Source organism: Manis javanica, chromosome 6 (genome assembly GCF_040802235.1).
Source record: "Manis javanica isolate MJ-LG chromosome 6, MJ_LKY, whole genome shotgun sequence".
Lineage (NCBI taxonomy): Eukaryota > Metazoa > Chordata > Mammalia > Pholidota > Manidae > Manis > Manis javanica.
In genome coordinates, this window is record NC_133161.1 from 94,308,431 (window position 1) to 94,331,264 (window position 22,834).

A 22,834-nucleotide genomic window follows, 5' to 3' on the forward strand; every position below is an offset into this window, starting at 1 on the left:
CTGTACTACAGGCTGCCTTTTTATTTTGTTGATGCTGCCCTTTGCGGTACAGAAGCTTGTTAGTCTGATATAGTCCCACTTGTTTATTTTTTATTTTGTTTCCCTTGCCCAGGGAGACATGCCCAGAAAAAAATTACTCACGCTTATGTTCAAGATATTTTTGCTTATGTTTCCTTCTAAGAATTTTATGGCTTAATGTCTTATATTTAGGTCTTTAATACATTTGGAGTTTAGTTTTATGTATGGTTAGAGAGTAATCCAGTTACATTCTCTCGCATTTAGCTGTGTAATTTTCCCAACATCACTGATGGGAGAGATTGTTTTTTCCCTATTGTGTATCTTGACTCCCTTGTCATTTATTAATTGACCATATAATTTGTGGGTTTATTATCTGGGCTCTTTATTCTGTTTCATTGATCTATGGGTCTGTGCTTGTGCCCGTTCCCTACTGTTTTGATTACTGTGGCTTTATAGTATAGTTTGAAACCAGGGAGTGTAATACCTCCAACTTTGTTGTTCTTTCTCAGTATTGCTTTGGCTATTTAGTTTCTTCTATGGTTCCATATGAATTTTAGGATTATTTGCTCTAACTCATTGAAAAATGCCATTGGTATTTTGATAGGGATTGCATTAAATCTGTAAATTGCTATGGGCGAGATGACCATTTTGACAATATTAATTCTTCCTATCCATGAGCATGAGATAGAGTTCATTGATTTTTGTTTCCCTCAGTGTCTTTCATCAGTGTTTTACAGTGTTCAGAGTAGGTCTTTCACCTCCTTGGTTAGATTTATTCCTGGGTATTTTATTCTTTTTGACACAATTATAAATGGAATTGTTTCCTTGAGTTCTCTTTATGCTAGTTTGTTTTTAGTATAAAGGAATGCAATATATTTCTGTATATTGATTTTGTATCCTAAGACTTTGCTGAATTCAATTATTAGTTGTAATAGTTTTTTGGTGGAGTCTTTAGAGTTTTCATTCCTAACATAGTGAAAAGAAGTATAGGATAGTGTATAAAATCACAGGCCATATAGCCATGTCATCAAAGGTTTAACTCCAGGTTCCACAATTTTGTGTGATCTTGAGAAAGTTATATAACTTCTCTGTCCCTCAGGTCCTCAACTGTAAAAATAGTAAAATAGTGTCTACCTCATAGGCTAGTATGTAGAATTTTGTAAATATAAATACATGTATATATACATATGTATACATATATACAAATGTGCTTATATGCAAATGTGTGTATATGTTTATATATCTTCATATGTATATCGATGTACACACACACATACAGTCATAGATTGAATGTTTGTGACCCTCAAAATTTATGTGCTGAAACCCTAACCCTCAATTTGGCTGCGTAGAGTAAAGTACAAGAGGAGAGAAATGAATTGAAGAAGATTTGTTGAGCGAAAAGGAACCAGAATTTAAAGGTTTGGAAAGTTCTTGGCCTGTCCATACTACAAAAAATGAGAAAGCATATTCAGATTAGAACTCCAAGGGCTTAGCTGACTATAACTTGATAAAGAGATTATGTGACTATAGGACCAGAAACACTGCCAGTTTACTGAAGTAGATGGAGACAGGACCAATTGAAGGAAGGTTGCTGGGCTTTTAGAAGACTAGAGGAAGGGACAGTAGAGCTGTCCAGCTACAGTCATGGATTATCTTCCAACAAAAGGGAAGAGTGACCTTAAAGGCCATTCAGAGATCATCAGGGCTGCTGTTCCCATCACAGTCCCTGGGAATAAGGCTGATTGCTCCTTGGTTCAGTGTGACGACTGCAGAGAGCTGCGAGTGCTGCCCCACAGAGCCATAGGATGATACTGCCACCTCAGGGGGCCTGGAAGGCAGAGCAGTGAACCAAAGAGTATTGTTCTTGAGCCTTAAGAGCTAATGGAATTTGCTTTACTGGGTTTCGGACTTCCCTAGGACCTTTGTATTCCTTCCAGTTTCTCCCTGGGAACCTGTCCCAGGGGTATTTGAAAGTATATAACTTATCTGCTTTCACAGGTTCATAGCTGGAGAGGAATTTTGTCTTAGATACCTTGAGTCTCACTCACACCTGATTTAGAGAATTTTTAGATGAGATTTTAGACTTTAGAGTTGAGGCTGGAATGAGTTAAGGCTTTGGGGCTGTTGAGATGGAATGCATATAGTTTGCATGTGAGAAGCACATGAATTTTGAGGGACCATGAATGGAATGTTATGGACTGAAACAGGGAAAGTTTGTGTGCCTCCACAATCTGTATACTGAAGCCCTAACCCCCAGTGTAGCTACATTTACTCTATGGAGTGTAATTAATGTTAAATGAGTCCTAAGGGTTTGGACACCAGAGAGCTCTCTGTGCCCCACTCCTCCTTTGTGCATGCACTGAGAAAAGGCCCTGTGAGGACATAGAGAGAAGGTGGCCCTTTGCAGGCCAGGAAGAGAACTCTCACCAAAAACAATTGTTCGAAACCGTGACCTTGGACTTCTGGCCTCTAAAACTGTGATAAAATACACGTCTGTTGTTTAAGCTACCTAATCTGTGGTGTTTTGATAAATACTATAGTACTTAGTTCTGGCTGGGTTAAGGTCTATGTAAGAAGTTGCTATTATTTTTAGGGGATATTTTTTTTCTCTGTCCCAGACTAAGACATTTAAATTTCCTTTGCAGGTGGACATTTTTTTCCCAGTTCACCCCTGCCTTTTAAAACTATCCATCATCAGTATATGAAGGTGCCTATTCTTTTTCACTCTTGCCAGCAATACTAGATATTATTATTAAAAAAAACTTCTCCTATTTTATAGCTGAGAATGGTATTGCATTTTTATCTTAATTGACATTTATTTGATATCAAGTGAAGAAGAGCTTTATTTTACCCATATTTTAGTTCTTTTTTGGTAATTTCTTTCTAGATCATTAAGCAATTTTACTATTGAGCTTTCCAATACTTTTTAATTGATTTATGAAATATTCTTTGTTCTGGACTTCTTGAATTGTCATTTATGATTTGATTGTGGCTGTTCTAGTATGTCTTTGTTGGCTGTCTTTTGATTCTTATCTGGTTCTGTTCTTGGATACTTGCTTGAAACTCATGCATGGTTCTAACTATGGCCCATGTCTTCTATGCTTAGAGCTGGCTCATCATTTCTACTTTCCATGTACCCCAGTCCAACAAACATTAAGGATGAATAAGATATCTGGAGTTTCCTTTCAGGAGAGACTGTCTACCAGGATTAATAATAATTATATGATGTTTCTGCTAAGGTATTTTATTTTATATAAAAGAGTGAATTGATACTATTAAGATATGGATTTTATCGTTTATCCTTGCTTACAGAAAGCCTTTATGGATCCTTTAGGCTAATATATACGTCAAAGTAATCATTCTCATGAATTCTGGTTAAAAATACTCAAATCAGTAAAGAGATTATAAATGCAATAGTGGCACTGTTATACATAAAAAATGGATTAGATGGACTCTTGGCTTGCTTATTGTTTCATATCTTACATTGTTGGTGATGTTGAGAGGTTAATCTGCTTACATTGAATTTCTGTCTTCCCTTGACCCTGTGTGGTTCTGATTATCTTTTTCTTTAATATAAGCTTAATGTTTCCATTTCTATGTAAAATGTCATTATTGGCAAGAAAGAAATGTTCAGTAAATTACATAGTTCATCAGGAAGCCATTGGAAATAATAATAAGAATAGTGAAATTCTATAATAATTGAAATTGACTAGATAAAAAAGTTTATGGGATTAATATTGTATTATTAATTTGTAAATATATTGAGTTGAGCTAAATGAATGGCAAACTAACTTTTGAGATAGACAGAATAACTTATCATTTATTTTATATAGACAATAAAAATTATGTGTACCTATGTAAAGAAGAAAAAAATGACTGAAATTCACCATCCAAAAGGTAATATACTACAACTAAAATATTTGTTTGTATTTTTTCCAATAAGTTTGCTTTTATGTGTATGTGCATGTGTTTGTGTATATATGTGTATTTGTATGTTTATTTCTATTCTTAGACTTGGAAAGATGTATATATACATACATGTACAAGTCTATTTCCAGCTCCATCCTGAGCATCTGCTTTATTATTACTTATACTTCAAAACATGATTTTTAGTGTCATATGGGTTAAAAGTGATGCTGTAATGAATAGGCATGTGTTTAACTCTATCAAATATTTTTAGAAAAGGGAAGATGGAAATCACCCAGCTGGTTTTCCTAATGTTTGTATGGATTTGATTATTGTATTCGAGTATCATCGCTTATCTCATTAAAAAGTGTCAATGACATATCCTTATCACTTGAGTTTAATTTGAAACTCATATAATGGATCTGTCTTCATCTCACCCTTCCAGTTTCAATTCTTGGTGTCCTGTCACACTCTCCACAGCCATCACTAGCACTTGCTATTTGTGACTGAGCCGTAATGTAGCCCAACCTAGAGGTTTACATGCTTCACTTCCTCTGCCTTCACTGTCACTTTTCTACTGGTTATTGGCTAGTGAGTTTATTTACATTTTTTGTTCAGTTAACGTTTGGTGGAGCTAATTTCTTTCTTACTGGTTTGTAAAACTTTTCATTGGTTGAAGCAATTGATCTTTGCTATATGTTTGCAGTATTTTTCTTACTTCTTTATATGGATCTTATATGTGGTAGTTTTATTTATGTAGAATATTTTGATTTTAATGTATCAAACCCATCAATCTTTTCTTTAAGATTTAAGTTTTTGGAGTAGTTAATTTTTTCCTATTATTTTTCTTATTTTGTTTTCCCATTTTTCAAATTTTAAATTTATCTGCAATTTATTTTGGTATGTACTATGAAGCAAATTTTAACATTTTTGTCCTCTCAGTAATGTACTAATTATTCCAGAACATTTAATTGAACAATACATTCTTTGTCCACTCTTTAAAGTGTTAATTTTGTCACATATTAGTAAACATATGTTGGTCTCTTTCTGAACTTTCTATTGTGTTTGTTATACTGGTATCTCCTCTCAAACCTGTGTCACACCATGACTGTATAATATGCTCTAATATTCTCTGGTGAATATCTTCCCTTGTTTTTTCTTTTCATCATTCACTTAGATATTTTTGTTGATGATTTCTCTCAAAATAGGTACAATTTTTTTTCAAGTTAAAAATCCCTTTGAAATTTTATTAGGAATTGTATTGAATATATAAATTGGAAGAATTTTCACTTACTGATTGATGTATTAGGTATGAGAGATTTCTTAATACTGAGTTACTGAAATATTTCTGGGACCAGTTATCATCAACTAAGGTTTCTTTTTATATGTTGCCGATGTAATTTGGTAGTATTTTATTTATATCTATTCTAAGTGTGTTGAGTCATTAGTTTTCCTTATTCTGTTTTAGGTTGTAGTATGAGAACAATGCTAGATTTTGGAATCAAATTAGGCAGTTTTACATTATTAGACTTTGAAATTCTTTGAAATCATCTTTTTTTATTATGGATATATAATTGACATATAACATCGTTTAAGGTATATACCTTGTTGATTCAATACATTTACATATTTCAATATGATTACCAATATAGCCTTAGCTAGCACCTCCATCACATCACATAATTAACCATTTCTTTTTTGTGGTGACAACATTTAAGAGCTAATACTTAGCAACTTTGAAGTTGAACTTCTTTATGTATCAGAGGAAGTATCTTTTCTTTGGATGTTTGACAAAAAATTCTTCTAAAACTATCTGGTTCCAGTGCCTTTTCTTGGGGTTTAATTTTAGTTCATAACAGTTATATGTCTATTCAGCTCTTTATGATCATCTTTGATTTATCAAAAAGGTGGTTTCTTTTTCTTGAAATTGAAATTTTCTGTGGGATATTTTTAGGTTGGTCTTCATTTAGTAACTCTTGAGTCTTTTAAATTTACAATCATGCCTTTTTTCAAATTAGGAAGATGTACTTCCATTATCTTTTTATCTCTTCTTTAGAAATACCATATTATTTTTGGGGGGAGTCTCTGTATGTTCTCCACATTTATTATGTCTCCTCAATTTCATTCCTGTTCACTTTCTTCATTCTGGAAGAACATTTCAGGTTGGTCCCCCACATAACTTACTCCAGTTTCTGTAGTGCTGAATTTTGCTCTATTTGCTTTTAGTGCATCTGTCTTAGTGTTCTTTCCTGCCTTTATTGTAACTTCTGACCGCTCAGTTAATGCTGTTGCCTCATATAATCTCATGTTTGATCTCATATTGCAGGAAGACCATATTTTCTTTGAAATAATGATAAATGATTTTAAAATTCTTGTCTTTTCATGTATCTGGAGTCCTCTGTTCTCTTTTTTGTTGTAGAATATTTTATAGATCCTCTCCATCCCTCTTCTGTATAATCCTCATGGAATGAGGTCTTATCTATATTGTCTGGTGTTTGCTGACAAATAAGATAGATCATTTTGCTTCTCTTCAGTACTCATCACTATCTGGTTACTGTTTAAATACTTTTTAAAGTCTTAATGTGAAATACTCATTGACATAAATTTAAATTCAGAAGTCACTACAGTCTCATCAGAAAAATGATGTCTCTTCTCTTTCTCTTTTTCTGGTACCTTGGTTTAACTGTTGCTCAAGTGACTAACTTTCTGTATCTGTCATTATAATAGTCTTTCTTTCCAGGTATAAACTGGGTCTCTTGTCTGTAATATTTGAGTCTAGCTGTTGTCATTCTGCTTTCTGTTTGGTGTTGTCAGTGCACAAATTCTGAGGCATCTTCCCAGAGCCCTGCTTTCAAATATTGTTTATTCTTAGTTGCAAAACAGAGCCTGTGCCACTTCATCCCACCCAATTGCATTGTCATCTCATTTCTTTAACAAGGTCTTCTTATATGTTTGTCAGTGCTGTTTTTTAGTTGTGTGATTTATCAGTGGACCTGTGGTGATTCCAGTTATTTTGGTACATTTAGAATATACCTAGCAGAAAATCTTCAACATTTCTGTTCCAGTATCTTTTATTCTACTGCTCTTGTTTTTTTTCTTTTAAAAATAGTTTAAATTGATTTCTAATATATATATATATTCAAATATATACAGATTATGTATTCAAATGTATAATCTGTATCTATATATCCATTTAAATAGAGAAGCACACTGCTTAAAAAATCTTTGCTTCTGACAGGTAAATTATATTCATTATTGTTTTATTATATTATTAATGATTTTAAATGTTTTTCTTCACTTATTAAATATACAATGAGTTGTCTGTTTATGCCCTTTGTCTATTGTGGTATAATCTTCTTATGAGCTTTTTGCAGGTTTACAGCATTTTGCCCATCTCATTGTAATTACTCTTGCCCATATTGTATTTTAATTTTGATTGTTTTTAATGTATAAAATGTTATGTTTAGGTATTAAATTTAATAATTTTCCTTTGTGACATCTTTTATTGCTTTTATGCTTATAAAGTATTTTCCATCCTGAAATATGACAATAATTGGTATCTTTTGGTCGAATTCTTATGATTTCACTCTAAATATTTATATATATTTATTTTCCCCTATAAAAAATAACCATATTATGTTCCTGTTTCCTTGAATGGATTATTAGATTTATTTTGGGATTCAGCACAATGTACTAATAATAGTGTGATTGTATTTTTTTCACTACCCTTCCAAGATTTTCTAAGTCTATGCAAGCATTATCTCATTAATTCATACAACACCCTTGTGGGTTAGGTAATAACTGTGATCAGGGTTTCACATGCTGTTTTGAGAAATCTCTAGAATAAATAAGGCTTAATTTTGTTAACAAAGCATTTGTAAGCAGTCTTTAATGACTAGCTGACATCACATTTAGAGTTTGGGATAAATACATAGTTCTACTTAATGGCAGCTTTGCCAACTTATCTTTTGTTTTCTGACTTCATCTTTTAATCTGTGGAAAGTCTGCTACTCTTGTACATCTTCCTTAAATGACATAAGGTGAATTATTATTGAAGAAATGGTGATTTAAAATTTTAGATTAGTGGTTCTCAATCTGGGCTTTACATTAGAATCATCTGAGAAGCTTAAAAAATATTAAAACTCAAGTTTCACGCCCAGAAATTACTATTTAATTGTTCTGTGGTGGAATTGGGCATTAAGAGATTTAAAAAAGCTCCCCAGGTGATTCTCATGTGTAGCTGGAGTAGAAAACCATTCTGTTTCTCAAAGTGTGGTCTCCAGACTTCCTGCTCCACCTGGGAATTTGTTAGAAATGTAAATTTTCAGGCCATATCCCAGGTCTACTGAATCAGAAACTCTGGGGATAGGCCCTAGCAATGTCTGTGTGTGTGTTTTAACTCTTTGTTATGAGGCAATTGTAGATTCACATGCAGCCTAAAGAATAATACAGAGATCCAGCTCACCCCTTTTACATGCTTTCGTGTGTGTGTTTAGTTTTATGCAATTTTATCTCATGTGTACTATGCCCACATTCAAGATACAACAAGAATCTGTTTTCCTAAACTCCTTGGTGACTCTGATGGAGCTAAGATTTAAGGATCACTTTGTTATTGTTGATACATATTTTTATTAAAGTATAGTTGATATGCAATATTATATTGGTTTCAAGTAGCCAACATAGTGATTCCACAGTTCTATGCATTATTAAATCCTCATAAACTAGTATAGATACTGTCAACATAGAAAGATGTTACAAAACTGCTGACTATATTCTCTATGCTATACTTTCATCCCCATGACTAATTTATATTATGATTGAGATTCTGTATCTTTTTACCTTCACCTATTTAACTCACCTGCCCCAGCCCCTTCCCTATGGTAAAATGAAAGTACCATGAGCAGGAACATACAGTTTTTCCATAAGAGTTTATCTAAGTACTCCAGAATGCTAACAGACCAGAAGCCTAAGGCTCACTGGGCAGCTTCATAGAAATGCAGAATCTCTGGTCCAATCTTGGGCTTAATGAATCTGAGTCTGTGCTGTGAACAAGTTCCCCAGGTAATTTGTGTACACATTGAGATTGAAGGGTACCTGACAAGGGTCAAAAAAAAAAAATCAGACAAACAAACCAAATCAGTTTTCTGAAATTGGGCTCAGTTATTTATTGTGGTAGTAAATAACACTTGTAAAGAATTTCTTTTATAGTAAAAATAAAAATCAGTATTTAAGCAAAACGTGTAGAGAAAATGAAAGTTCCTCTAGCCAGGATTCTCTCCTGGCCTTGGTCGGCTTGCCCACTGCACACGTGTGGGCAATACGTTATTACTGACTCTATATAAAGAGCTCTGCCTGGCATTGTGGGCTGTATGGCTGCAGGAGAGCAGAGGCTGGCATGGTGGTAGCGCCTAGGACAGAGACTGAGACGGCTATTGGGGCAGAGAGGCCCAGAGGCAGAGACCGGCTCACTGCATGCAGTCTTGCCCTGAGACAGACAGAATTCTATTGCTTGACCTGCTTCTGTGAAAGTAAAGCTTACCCCAAGAATGTTACATTGTCATTTTTCAGTCTCACCAAGTCAAGAGTGAACTTGCCTGGGGTTGAAACCCATTGGCAAGACAACCAGAATGTTTTTCTGCTTTTATATCTTAGTAATTTCAAGATTTATTATAATGTTATTTTTGTTTGCTAGAGGATTCTTTTTTACCACATATGATGTAAAATTTGAGATTTCCTGTTAATTCTTCTTAATATTACATCTTAAGTATAAGAAATATGACAACTATCATCAGCTTTGTCAACATAAAACACAAATGTATCTGAGCCCTTTTTGTCTCTCTTCTACTTCAGTCACTTCTGATAAAACGGAGATCCTGGGTTAGTCAGGCTCCTCTTGCAGTTCATTTGATAACTATCACTATTTTCCGCTTTCATTTTTTTGTGTTTTTTTTTTTTGAGAGTCTGAGAAAGAATTTAAAGAGAAAGTACTACATGGAGGAAAACAAATAAGATGGGGACAGGTAACCTTACTAATAGGCTGTTTTTTAGAGCATTTCCAACTCTCTTCTGCCTCAATTCCCACCAAAGAACAAATGAAGATATTTACCACTTTTCCTTTTCTCCTTCCTCTCTTCCTCCACACTACATAAAGGTGCCAGAGATTCATCAATACACAAGGTATGATTCTGTTTCTTAAGGAGCTTACAGCCTATGGGGTATGTAAAAACCAATCACAATATGAAGGCAGTGTGAGAGGAACACCAAAAGGGAGCACCCATCTCAATCTGGGGAAAGGTGTTGAATAGGGTGTCTTGCCTGAGGGGGATTGCCCCCAGGCAAGTTCACTGTGGATTCAGTGAGACTGAGTAACAACAAAACATTAGGGGTAGAAGTGTTTGTATCAAGCTTTATTCTCATGGTGACAGATCGAGTGTTGGAATCACGTCTGTTGCTGGGCAGTCTGCATGCTGCAAGCCCCTTTTGTCTCTGCCTCTGGGCAGAGCTTTTTATATAGTAACACCAACAAGAGTGGCTCATTGCCAAATGGGTGTGTAAGCACTGGTCTAGCCCTAGGCCAATTACATCATCAAGTAGGTAGGGTTAGGTGAGGATCCTGGCCATAGAAACTTCATTTTCCCTACATAGGCTTTCATAGAGGTGCTGCATTCAAGTTGAATGTAGAAGACTAAATAAGTTTGCTAGACAGGTTCATCAGTCAGCCAGCAGAAAGCAAATTCAGCCTTGATAGTTCAAATGAAGGTACTATGCACAGCAATGTAGGCAAAGGGCACAAAAGGAATGTAGAGGCAGGAAAAGTGGAAGACTATTACTTCTCCATAGGGCCAAAGGGACAAGGAGAAAATAGGGTTCCTGGAGCCTAGTGAAAGCTGAAACTGTGAAGGAGAGTTGAAGCTATAGTCGTGGAGGCACCTGGCTACTTCCAGAGATACAGTGCCTAAGCTGGGAGGGAACTGCCAAAAAATCCCTTTATCTCTTTATCTTCCTACTGTTGCCTCCTATTGGCCCAACCTGATGGAAAGAAGGTGACGAGGGAACTGAGTACTGGGTAGGGTCAGTGTCGAGAGTACTGAGCAAGGCAAAGCACTCAGAGAATGGGTGGAGGTTGGAGGATAAAGTAAAATACCCAGGAGATAGGGAGGAATAGTGATTCCAGGGAGAAGGACTGGAAATGCAAAGGATTAGCAGCTTCAGAGAATAACAAGGGGCACAGGAGGGAGGGCTAAATACATAATTTATTCTATTCAATCCTCAAATGGTTATTATGATGTTAGCCCTATCATGTTGTGATTATGACTCATCCACAAATGGGTATGCAGGTTGTTTTTTTTTTTTTAAGTAGACTCAGATTTGGCTCTGAACCTTTTCCCCATCTTGGGAAATAGTATCTGAGTCATTATTCTGGTGCCTGTCCTCTCTAGTGAGCTGCATGTAAATCAGGAGATTTGCATGGTGCTCAGATAAATAGGGAGGACTCTAATTTCCAGGCCACTAGAGTCTGCTCACCTCCTCATTATTATTTGAAATCCCTGGATTCTCAGCTATAGATGGGGCACTGGAGTCTTTGTGGAGACTGTGAGCCCCAAAGTGGAGTCCACCCTTTTTATAGCTTCTTTCTTCATCATTCCTAATTTCATAATCTGTGTCAGAATCTTTTGGTAAGAATCTTAGGAAGTATGTTGCCTTGTTCTTCTTTCAGACAAGGTTATCCTTAGAGTTTAATTTATATCAATCATAATCAATGACAATTTGTTATATTTTTATAACCTATTGTACTTTTGGGAAATATAAGAAGTTCATGTTCTTTGGAGACAGTGACATGCTTCATTTTACGACAACCCTCTTGTGGTTGGCAAGGCTTTTTGTTAAGACAGTGTTTGGCAAACTCTTTTGGTAAACTGCTAGATAGTAAATAATTTAGGCTTTGCAGGCCAAGAGGCCAAATTGAGGATATTATGCAAGTACTTATACAACAAGAGAGAAAAGAATTGCCACAAAATTTTGATGGGTTATATAAAAATATAATAATAATTGAGTATAATTCTTTTTTTTTTTTTTTTGCTAATGAGAATGGAATTTTTTGGGGGAAGATTACATTTCACTTAATTGTGCAAAATTAGTGTCCCTTATCATTAGAACTGATGACAAATGTTTATCCCTTAGTGCTGATCTGTAATAAAAATTTACATATTTCATCTTTGAAAATGTCTTTTCACACAGAAAGGTGCTGCCAGATAGTAGTAGCAATCCACAGGCAGCTGATTTTAATTGAGCCTATTCATCACCTGGAAGGCATTTATAGAGTTTATTAGATTTTTCACCTGATAGTTTCCTTTTACATGTCATCATATTGCAGATTAATCACCTACAATTGAAAATTAGGTGGAAGCTCCTCAATTGACAGTTAAATGGGTTTTGAAATATGGAAATTTCCTTTGCAGTTGCATCTGACTCTGAGAACCACTGCTGCAGTTTGGGTTCAGAAAATGTATCTGTCGCAAATTTGTGTGGGAATGGAAATCCCCCTTTTTTGTTTTAGCTTTTGCCAGCATGGGGAGTATATAGCAGCCTGACATTACTGTGATTTGAACAACATTAGTTGTCATTGAAATGACTTTACCACCATAAAAATTTTGCTTGTAAGTGCTGTTTTGCCTTGTAATTTTATGATGAATTCATTTAAAAACATTACCAAGTTGGCAGGAAAAACTCATTTCCAAAGCTACTTGGTATCCAATGATAGTGGTTGAGGATGGTTCTTCTTATTCAGAAAAGTCTCATTTTTGACCCTGAGCTTAAAAAAATCACAGTAAAATTTTACCACACTTAAGCCATAGTACTGCTGTGTGGTAGAATGAGTCAGGATATTCGGCCTCTTTTTCTGAGAAAACTTCATGGGACTGATAATGGTTCAAAACTGGCATCGACTCCTTTTATAAAGAACAACTGAGCAGTATCCATAACATCTGTCAACCCATCAAAGCCAAGGAAAACCACTTAAAATAATTTGCCTCATTTTTAAATTGATGACTGATATTGCTCCCAATGTCTTCAACTCTTTGAACAACTGTTCTTACTGAAAGAGCAGCAGTCCTAAACAAGTTTATTTTCTTTGAACCCATTTGCTTCGGCTGCTGCAATCAAACATGGCTTAATTAACTCACTGTTGCTACAAGGCTTTCCTTGCTTGGCTAACCAGTGAGCCACTCTGAAACTTACTTTAGTTAGTTGCAGTCTATTTTCATTTTTCTAAAAACCTTTTATGAGGAAATTCTGCTGTGGTGAGTATTCTGTTTTAAATTTGGTACTTTTTCTGATCATGGTTTTTCCTGTGACTTAGGACTATTGTGATATGTGCTTAACCAGGTATATATTGTAGTCTTGGATATAATGTCATTAAATAACAAATAAATACTTGGTCATTTAATTCAGTAACAAAATAGGCCATCTTCCAGTGTGTGCTGTATGACACACTACTCTTGTTTTGACATGATGGATATGCAGTGGTAATAAAAAAATTTTTGGTAAGGTAATACATGTGACATTTGCAATGCTGTTGAGTTATAATGGTGTCACTGTGATTTGTAGGGTACCAAGCTGGGATACAGAGCATTGCATTCCCTGATTTCAAACTATTACAGAGCTATAGTAATCAAAACAGTATGGTATCAGTGTAAAAACAGACACATAGATCAATGGAATGGAATAGAGAACCCAGAAATAAACCCACACATATATGGTCAATTAATTTATGACAAAGGAGACAAGAATATACAATGGGGAAATGAGTCTCTTCAATAAACAACACAGGGAAAACTGGACAGCCATATGCAAAAGATTAAAAACTGGACCTCTGTCTTATGCCATATACAAAACTTAACTCAAAGACAAATGTAAGACCAGAAACTATAAAACTAGAAGAAAACATAAGCAGTAAGTAACTTGACATCACTCCTGGAGAAATTTTTTTGGATCTGACTCCAAAGGCAATGGCAACAAAAGCAAAAATAAACAAATGGGACAACAGTGTTTCTGCACAGTGAAGGGAACCATCAACACCATAAAAAGGCGATCTACTGAATGGAAGAAGATATTTGCAAATCATATATCTGAAAAGGGGTTAATAGCCAAAATACATAAAGAACTCAACAGCTCAAAAAAAGCAACAGCAAAAAACCTTTTGAAAAATGGTAGAGAATCTGAATAGACATTTTTCTAAAGAAGACATATAGATGGCCAATAGGCACATGAAAAGATGTTCACTGTCTAGTTATTTTCAGAGAAAGATAAATCACAATGAGATATTACCAAACACCTGTTAGAATGGTTTGATATTATCAAAAGGACAATAAATAACAAGTATTGGTGAGGATGTGGAGAAAAAAGAGCCTTCAGAAACTGTTGATGGGAATATAAATTAGTGCAGCCACTATGGAAAACAGTATGAGGTTCCTCAAAAACTTAAAAATGGAACTACCCTATGATCCAGAAATCCCACTTCTGAGTATTTATCCAAAGAAGATGAAGGTGCTCATTTGAAAAGACATGTGCATCCCTCTGTTCATTGAAGCATTATTTGCAACAGCAAAGATGTGGAAATAATCTTAGTCTCCATCAGTGGTTGAATGGATAAAGAAGATTTGGAATATATATACAATGGAATACTACTCAGCCATAAAAAGAATGAAATCTTGCCCTTTGCAATGGATGGATCTTGAGTGTATTATGCTAAGGGAAATAAGTCAGAGAAAGACAAATGCCGTATAATTTCATTTATGTATGGAATCTAAAAAACAAAACAAATGAAGAAACAGAACACAACTCAGATACAGAGACTGGTGGTTGCTAGAGGGGAGGGGAATTGGAGGTGGGCAAAACATGAAAAAGATCAAGAGGTACAGACTTACAGTTTAAAATAAATAAGTCATGGGGATGTAATATACAGTATGGTGACTATAGTCAGTAATGTACTGGAAATTTGAAAGTTACTAAGAAAGTAAATCTTAAAGTTCTCATCATAAGAAAAAACTTGTAATTTTGTATGGCAGACGGTAACTAGACTTACTGGAGTGATCATTTTGCAATGTATACAAATGTCAAATCATTATGTTGTATACTTGAAACTAATATAATGTTGTATGTCAATTATACTTCAGTTAAAAAAAGTTATGCAGAGAAAAATAAATGAATTTTCAATAAGGAAAACATTGTTTCAAGTCAAAGAAGCTAGAAGCTAATTGCATTTTCCAGGAGTGTGAACTCAGTGTATTTTAGATTTTTATATGCTAGACTTTTAAAATGAATTCACCCCTTCCCAATTAATGTATACTTTCAGAAATCTGGTTTGTCTCAAGGATATGGATAACTGACACATGACAGCCAAAGGTACATTTGACACTACATTTTCAAACTTTTTAGTATGCAAATAAAGAACTCAGTAAGCTTTTAAGCATCAACATTGGCATGGGGCTATGTTACATAGATATTCACTATTTCATCAACTCAGGCATTTCTCACTTCTAGCAGTGTTTAGCTTTGTGTTCTGTCACTTACTAGAGCAAGACTGGATGTGACATGGCAATGTAAGTATAAGTTGCACGTTCGGTTTCTTTTTCTGCTTTATGGGCATATTAGCAAAGGATTGGCATACTGGCTTTTTCACACCCTGTGTTGTAGGCAACATGCTCATCCTTGCTGAGCCATGGTTTTTTTCTTCTGAGAAGTTGTAATACAATCTATCTCAGAGCTTGATTGTGCAGATTAAATGAGACAACATGTGTCAACTGCTGAGCACTGGGCTTGGAAAATAGTAATGGAAGCTATTATTTATATTAAATGACAGATTTCATACTTTAATATTTCTTAATTTAAGTTGACTAGGTGACTGTTGACACTGCATAATACAAGCTCATTATAGACAGAGTTGACAGTAACTACTTACAAATGTTAGATGAATGAACTATAGCCTTTTAATATTCACAGGATAGCTCATGGTCTGCTGGGCATATGTGTGTGAGACTTTTTAAACTACTGTTTTTCTTATAACCTAAATTGCTTGAAGAGAGTTAATGTAAATTTCATTAATGAGATTTGTGAGAAGGAATACAGGGGCAATTAAGTAATTTATTTATTCACTCATCTTTTTATTTTGACAAATAATGAGTACTTACAATGTGCCAAGCACTGGGTGACAGTGAAGAGTAAGACATAGTCTCTGCTCCTATGGAGCTGGGGAGACCATCCAATTAGTGACTGATGCAGTAACAGAGTAAGTGCATGGTGATATGGGCATGGATGGAAAGTCTACCTTACCTGGTTTTGGGAGGCTAGAGAAGATTTCCCAGCAGGAAATCTCTTCTGAAGCTTGGTGAAGTAGTGATGTGGGGATTGGATTAGAAGCAGGGGCAACACTGAAAGCATCTGGAGAGGTTTTTAAGGGCCTTGTAAACCGTGTTATGAAATACAAACACTATCCTAAGGGCAGGAAGGAGCCTCTAAAAGCTTTTACCTACACAAAAACATTTGTGTTTAGAGATATAATTTTGGTAGCAGTGCAGAACAAGTCAAGATTGTGGGCAAGGTGACCAGTTAAGAGGCTGTTTCAGTCTTCAGAAGAGAGGAAATGGTGGCAATGGGGATGGAGAGAAAGCAAACAGATTCAAGATCTGTTAAAGAGTTAGAACTGATACTCGTTGGTCAGTAAGTGGGGGTGAGGATTTGAAAGATGGAGGATTTAATAGTGATTCCCAGGTTTTTTACTTGAGCTTCTGGGTGGATGTTAGTTCCATCCACTGCAATAGCAAACATGAAAGAAGAGCAGGTTTTGTCTGGGGACATGGGGAAATGGGAAAATGGAGTTCTCCTTTAGACATATCTTAGTGCTTATGGGACCTTCAAATGGAGATCCCTCTAAATGCTTGCAGTTTAGGAAAGGCTTCTAGCATGTGTTCAGTTTCCCTGTAGGCAGCCTAATCATTTCTTTGGGGGTATCAACAAAGCACAGGCACCTCACCTCTCAAAAAAGAGACAAAAAATTAGAAAAATCTAGAAAGAAGTGATTTAAACTTCGATATACTTTAAATCTTGTGTCAATTTACAAAGTAAAACTTTATTTTGTGGTTTAGTAATGTTTTCATTTTGAATGACGAAGGTGGTGACAAAACTTGAGATACTGATTTGTGAGTTATTGGCATACAGTGCTAATTAAAGTGGTCCAGTGGAGGAGGTTACTCAGGGAGGCCATGAAAAGCAATAGTTTTCTCTCCTGACTGCACATTGGAGTCACAGGGGGGAATTTAAAAAAGGAAAAAAATTCTGATGCTTGAGACCTATCCCTAGAGATTCTGACTTCATTACTCCAGGGGGACCTGGACCAAGGTTTGAGAAGCATCAGCCTGGAGTGAGAAGAGATCCCTGTGAAGAATATGGGGTATCACAACATTTAATGGTCAGGTCAGAGAGGGAAATAAGAGAGGTGGGCTGCCACGGAGTTCAAGGAAACAGTGCTGTTCGGGAGTATCAGGTGTAGCCGTATCATTGTGCTTGAGTCACATCATTGAGAAGTTAAAAAACCAACCAACCGACTAATCACCATACTCCTTCAAAGCCTCTGTCACTACCAACTAAAGTATCTCTCTTGAGATGGATTAGGATGAAAATGACTGCTATGGTTAAAGACTCTGGTACTAAGTCTGTGTGCTAGAGAGGAGAGCTTGGGGAAAGAAGTCATATATGTATCTGGCATATCATATAGACACGTGAGTGTGTGTGCAGTTATCTTTCTTGTCCTCCTGTATAGCTGTCAGTGTTGACCGAGATTACATCCAACATGGGAGGAAAGTTCAAAGTGGAAGCTCCAGTCTGGAAGCAATCATATAGTTTTCTTACTGAAATACAGTTCTTATACCATAAAATTCATGCTTTTAAAATATACTACTCAGTGGGTTTTAGTATATCCACAAGGTTGTACAACACTACTAACTCCACAAAAAAATGTAGTTTTGACCTATGTGATAAGAATTTGCTTTTAGTCATTTGGTTTATAAAATATAGTCTAGTAGTATATGAAGACAGTTCTAGTTTTAAAAATAACAAAGCAAAAATGAGAAAAACAAACCAAAAAACAATCCCAAAGAGTCCATTTAAAAAACTACTGCCACTGAGGTATTTACTAGAAGTATTATCAACTCACTAAATAATGCCAAAAATAACCCTTATTTTAAAAAAACATTATTTTACTTCCATACAATGAAAACCACTGCCATTTACTGTAAATAGTAGGTCAGAGTAAAAACAAATAATAGTAGAAATTAATGATGGAAGATTTAACTAAGGCAAATGTATTTATACTCAATCTCTCTCAAATCTCTCTTCTGTCCACTTACCTCCATCACTGCTGCCCCCTCTCCAGTCCATCATCTTTCAGAACACTGCAGATCCTAATTTGTTCCTCCCTGCCTCCACCCTTGCCTCCCAAGCATTAAGGACTCAATCCTTAACTTGGCCTTCCTGTCTTGCACGATCTATCCTGCTTCTCTGCCCATCCTCACATCTCACTGTTCTCTTCCTCCTTTACTGCTTTTCATTTCCTCAGATAAGTCATTCCTTTTCAACCGCTAAGTCTTCACTCCTGCAATTTTCTCCATCTTCCTGGAACACTTTCTGCCTCCTCTCCTCACCTGGTAAACTCCTACTTATCCTTCAGACTTCCGGTTTAATGTCACCTCCTCAGGAAGTCTTTCCTGACCAGGCTCCCATATTTCCCACTCTTCCCTACTGAGTCAGATCTCCCATTATTAAACTTTGGTCTATATGTACACATATGTTTATTTCTGTGATTATTTGTTAAATATTCATAATGTGTCTCAGTAGGTCATAAATTCATTAAGAGCAAGAGCTAGATCTGTTTTGCTTATTCTCCTGTGCCCTGCACATAAGCACATTGCCTGACATAGTAGGTTCTCAGAACAATTTTCTTCAAAAAAAAAAAAAGAATGAGTGAATGAATGGCTTCATTGTCCTTGATTGGTCATATTCTGAATTTTGTATTCTTTTTGTCCTATCCTGCAAGTTTCTCTTGCACTGAGGTCAATATGCTCGCTTAGTTGTCATCTGTAGTCTGTAGTTTCCTTAAGTTCAGGTGAAATACAGAGTGTCACTGGCTGTGTATCTACAGCTGAAACTAGTATTCATTGTAATTTACTTCTACTCAGAACTAGGCAGTCATGAAGTTGAAGGAAATCTATTTTCCTGTAATGTACTGATTCTCCAATTTGGCTGATTTTCAAAATAATCTAGAGACCTTTTCAAAATGTGAATACCTAGGTCATAGGCATCCTGAATTAGAACTTTTGGTTGGGGACTGGGAGTCTGTATTTTTAGTTAATTCTCCAGGTAACTCATATCCAGTTATATTAGCACTGGGCTGTAGAATGGCATTTGGGACCCAGTACTCCAAAAAAGTTGGCAAAATGCTTATTGGGACTGTCTTCCCTTTTTGTTTTGGAGGTAGGGTGGAGGAAAGGGGGCGAGTACAGTATAATTATGTATTTTTCTAGCCTCTGTGGAATGAAAGCAACTTGTAAGTTGAGTTCCTCTTGAAGAAAGTAACTTCCAGTTATGCCAGTAACAGTTTCTCTATCATTTCTTCCTTTTTCGCACTACCAGCTATTCTCTTCTAATCCTGATTTTCCATGCACATATTGCAGCATCTTGGTATATAACTAACAATTTTACATGTGCTTGTGTCTAACCACTCATGGAATGATACATTTGGGGAAGTTGGGGTTCCTATGGCCAGGATTCTCACTGAACTTAAACCACCTGATGATGTAACTGGCCTGTTGCTGGGCTGCTGCTTCCACATCTGTAGGCAATAAGCTACTATTGTGCTGTGTAGAGGGCTCGGCCCAGTGCTCTGGGCACAGGCAGAGATGCTAGTGCTCAACCTACCACCAGGAGAACAAGCTGGGTAATAAACCCTTTCACCCCAAAGAACATTTTGCTGTCAGTTTCTTTGGTCACACTGAATCCATAGCAAACTTGCCTGGGGCTGAAACGCATTGGCAAGACAATGCAGTAGGCCATTGAGAGAAGGAAGGACATTAACATGAGACGGGGCCATGCCCAGGAAGGACTCTGTAGCAGCTCTCATCCCTAGGAAGGGGTATGGGGCAGGCGTTAGTCCCAATCCTATTATTTAAGAGGCATAGAAAAGTTGAATCCAATCTGGGATTCCAGTTATCATGGGCAGGAAATGGCAGTAGTTGGGGGAGGAGTATTGGTTGGAGGCCACAGGGAATCAAGTGGGCCTGGAGATTATATCCCCAAGTATTAGTTGTAATAGACCCTAGGCTCCTATGAATTGTGTGAACATTTGTGTTGGGAATGGGGGAAGGTTGTGGAAAGGAGGAAAGAAACTGGTGACATCTAGCAACCTTTCAGAGCAGTGGCTGGATTAAATGAGGTGCACGGCCAGCCTGTAGTCCCAGTGGGGAACTGGAGTACGATCTTGGAAAGGTGACAGAAATTCAGGGACACATGGTTCACATAATACATGGTGGTGTTTGTGCCATGCATGGTATTGCAGCTAAATTGGGAGTAGGGGAAGGTGAAACACCCTGGAAGCACTGGTCCCAGATTTAGGGCAGTATGAGAATATCTGACTAGGCGAATGGGGCTTTGAATCTACTGCCAGGCTTGGTTTCCACCGGCACGCCAAGCTGAATAGGAGAAAGCTGTCTCATCCTATCTGCCTTCCGTTCCCCTCGGCTTAATTAGTAAAGGACACCTAGGACAGGTAGGTAGAAAGGAAGGAAAAAAATAAGAGTAGTTTTGCTCGAAAGCCAGGGGGGTATCAGTTTTTTTTTTTTTTTTGAGAGGGCATCTCTCATATTTATTGATCAAATGGTTGTTAACAACAATAAAATTCTGTAAAGGGGACTCAGTGCCAATGCACAATCATTAATACACCCCAAGTCGAATTCTCGTCAGTCTCCAATCTTCTGAAGCATAACGAACAAGTCCTAACATGGTGAAGAAATTCTTACATAGTGAGTAAGTTCTTACATGGTGAATAGTACAAGGGCAGTCATCACAGACACTTTCGGTTTTGATCACGCATTATGAACTATAAACAATCAGGTCAAATATGAATATTCGTTTAATTTTTATACTTGATTTATATGTGGATCCCACATTTCTCCCTTTATTATTATTATTATTATTATTATTTTTAATAAAATGCTGAAGTGGTAGGTAGATGCAAGATAAAGGTACACATAGTTTAGTGTTGTAAGAGAGCAAATGTAGATGATCAGTTGTGTGCCTGTAGACTATGTGTTAATCCAAGCTAGACAAGGGCAATAAAACATCCACAGATGCAGAAGATTTCTCTCAAAACCGGGGGGGTGAGGTTCTAAGCCTCACCTCTGTTGATCCCCAATTTCTCACCTGATGGTCACCCTGTGACTGTGCCTGTCTTAGGTTGTTCCTCCCTTGAGGAATCTTACCGGTCTCTGGCTAACCAGTCATCTTCTGGGGCCATACAGAGAGATGTAAAGTTGGTAAGTGAGAGAGAGGCAATATTGTTTGAAAAGGTTAGCTTTTTACTTCTTTGCAGATGTATGCCCTGTGGCTTCTATGCCCAGCATTTGTCTTGAGGTATCTTTACCACTTGGAGGAATTATGATAATCGGTAAATTCAATATGAGGCATGAATTCTATTTAAGGGTTGTAATTAGGAAGGAAGAAGAAAAGCTATAGAAGTAGCAGACGGAAGAAAACATGGGAAGATTGATTATTTCTTTGACATATCTTCTTGTAGAGTAACTTAAGCAAGTATAGCTTTTAAACTCCTAATTAAATTGTGCATACACATTAACATAATAGGAATACAGTTACATAACCAAAGCAGATCTATAATTACAGCCATCTCCAGTGAAGCTAGGAAAACCAGTTAGGCACCCTAGGCATTTGTGAAAATTTGTCTATGATATGATGGATATTGTCTAACTGTACTTGAACAGTCTGAGAGAAATCAGACAAATTAAAACAACCCATTCCTGGGAACTGCTCACTCCCATATGTTCTTTTAACAGTAGATAGTCTGTAGTTGTAAGATTTTGGAGCGCAACAACTTGCACTTCTCCTAATTCTTGGTTGAGTTCCAACAGTATAGATCCAGTAAAATTTGTTGTTTTGCTGTATGCACAGCCAGCTTAGATATCTCCTTCTTCATTCCACTGGCAAGTCCAGGAATCGGTGGGATGAGTGCAGCTACAACTGCAGCATCGCCTGGATCTTTGTTGAGGTTTCTTGATGATCATCTTCTGGTATGACTCTTCCAGAGATTGCTGATGTTGGAAGTTCTTCTTCATATTGTATCTTAGTTCATTTTCTGGGTAGCCAAATTAGGCTTTGCTCCTCTGTATAAACACAAACAGACCCTTTGCCCACACTTTGATATGCCCTTTATACCATTGTGTAAAACTCATTGGAGGTCACCACACAGGAACTGTTTTTTTTTTTTTAAGAGAAAAGAATATTTTCAGAAAAGTATACCTCCATAGCTGATCATCTGGCACCCTTTAAGTGATCAAAATTAAGGATATTTAAAGCATGCATTAATCGTTGATTTACAGTTAGTTTTATCCTATCAGGGAGTAATCCCCCTTTCCTTTCTTTTTTTTATTTTTTATTTTTTTGTCATCTTTAATCTACACTTACATGAAGAATATTATGTTTACTAGACTCTCCCCTGTACCAGGTCCCCCCTATAAACCCCTTTACAGTCACTGTCCATCAGCATAGCAAAATGTTGTAGAATCACTACTTGTCCTCTCTGTGTTGTAGAGCCCTCCCCTTTCTCCCACTTGCCCCATGCATGCTAATC

General features: G+C 36.4%; 1 protein-coding gene across 10 annotated transcripts in view; it reads left to right on the forward strand.

Annotated features, from left to right (window-relative positions):
- SUGCT (succinyl-CoA:glutarate-CoA transferase) overlaps window positions 1-22,834 on the forward strand; it is a 777,770-nt gene that overhangs the window by 197,330 nt on the left and 557,606 nt on the right. The window contains exon 10 of one of the 10 annotated variants that reach the window (XM_073239075.1): window positions 3,852-4,620. The exons of the other annotated variants lie outside the window; for them this stretch is intronic. Within the exon in view, the coding sequence (XP_073095176.1) occupies window positions 3,852-4,124 (273 nt within the window). The 3' untranslated portion in view covers window positions 4,125-4,620. Of the gene's footprint in view, window positions 1-3,851; window positions 4,621-22,834 lie in introns of those variants that run through there. 10 annotated transcript variants of the gene reach the window in all.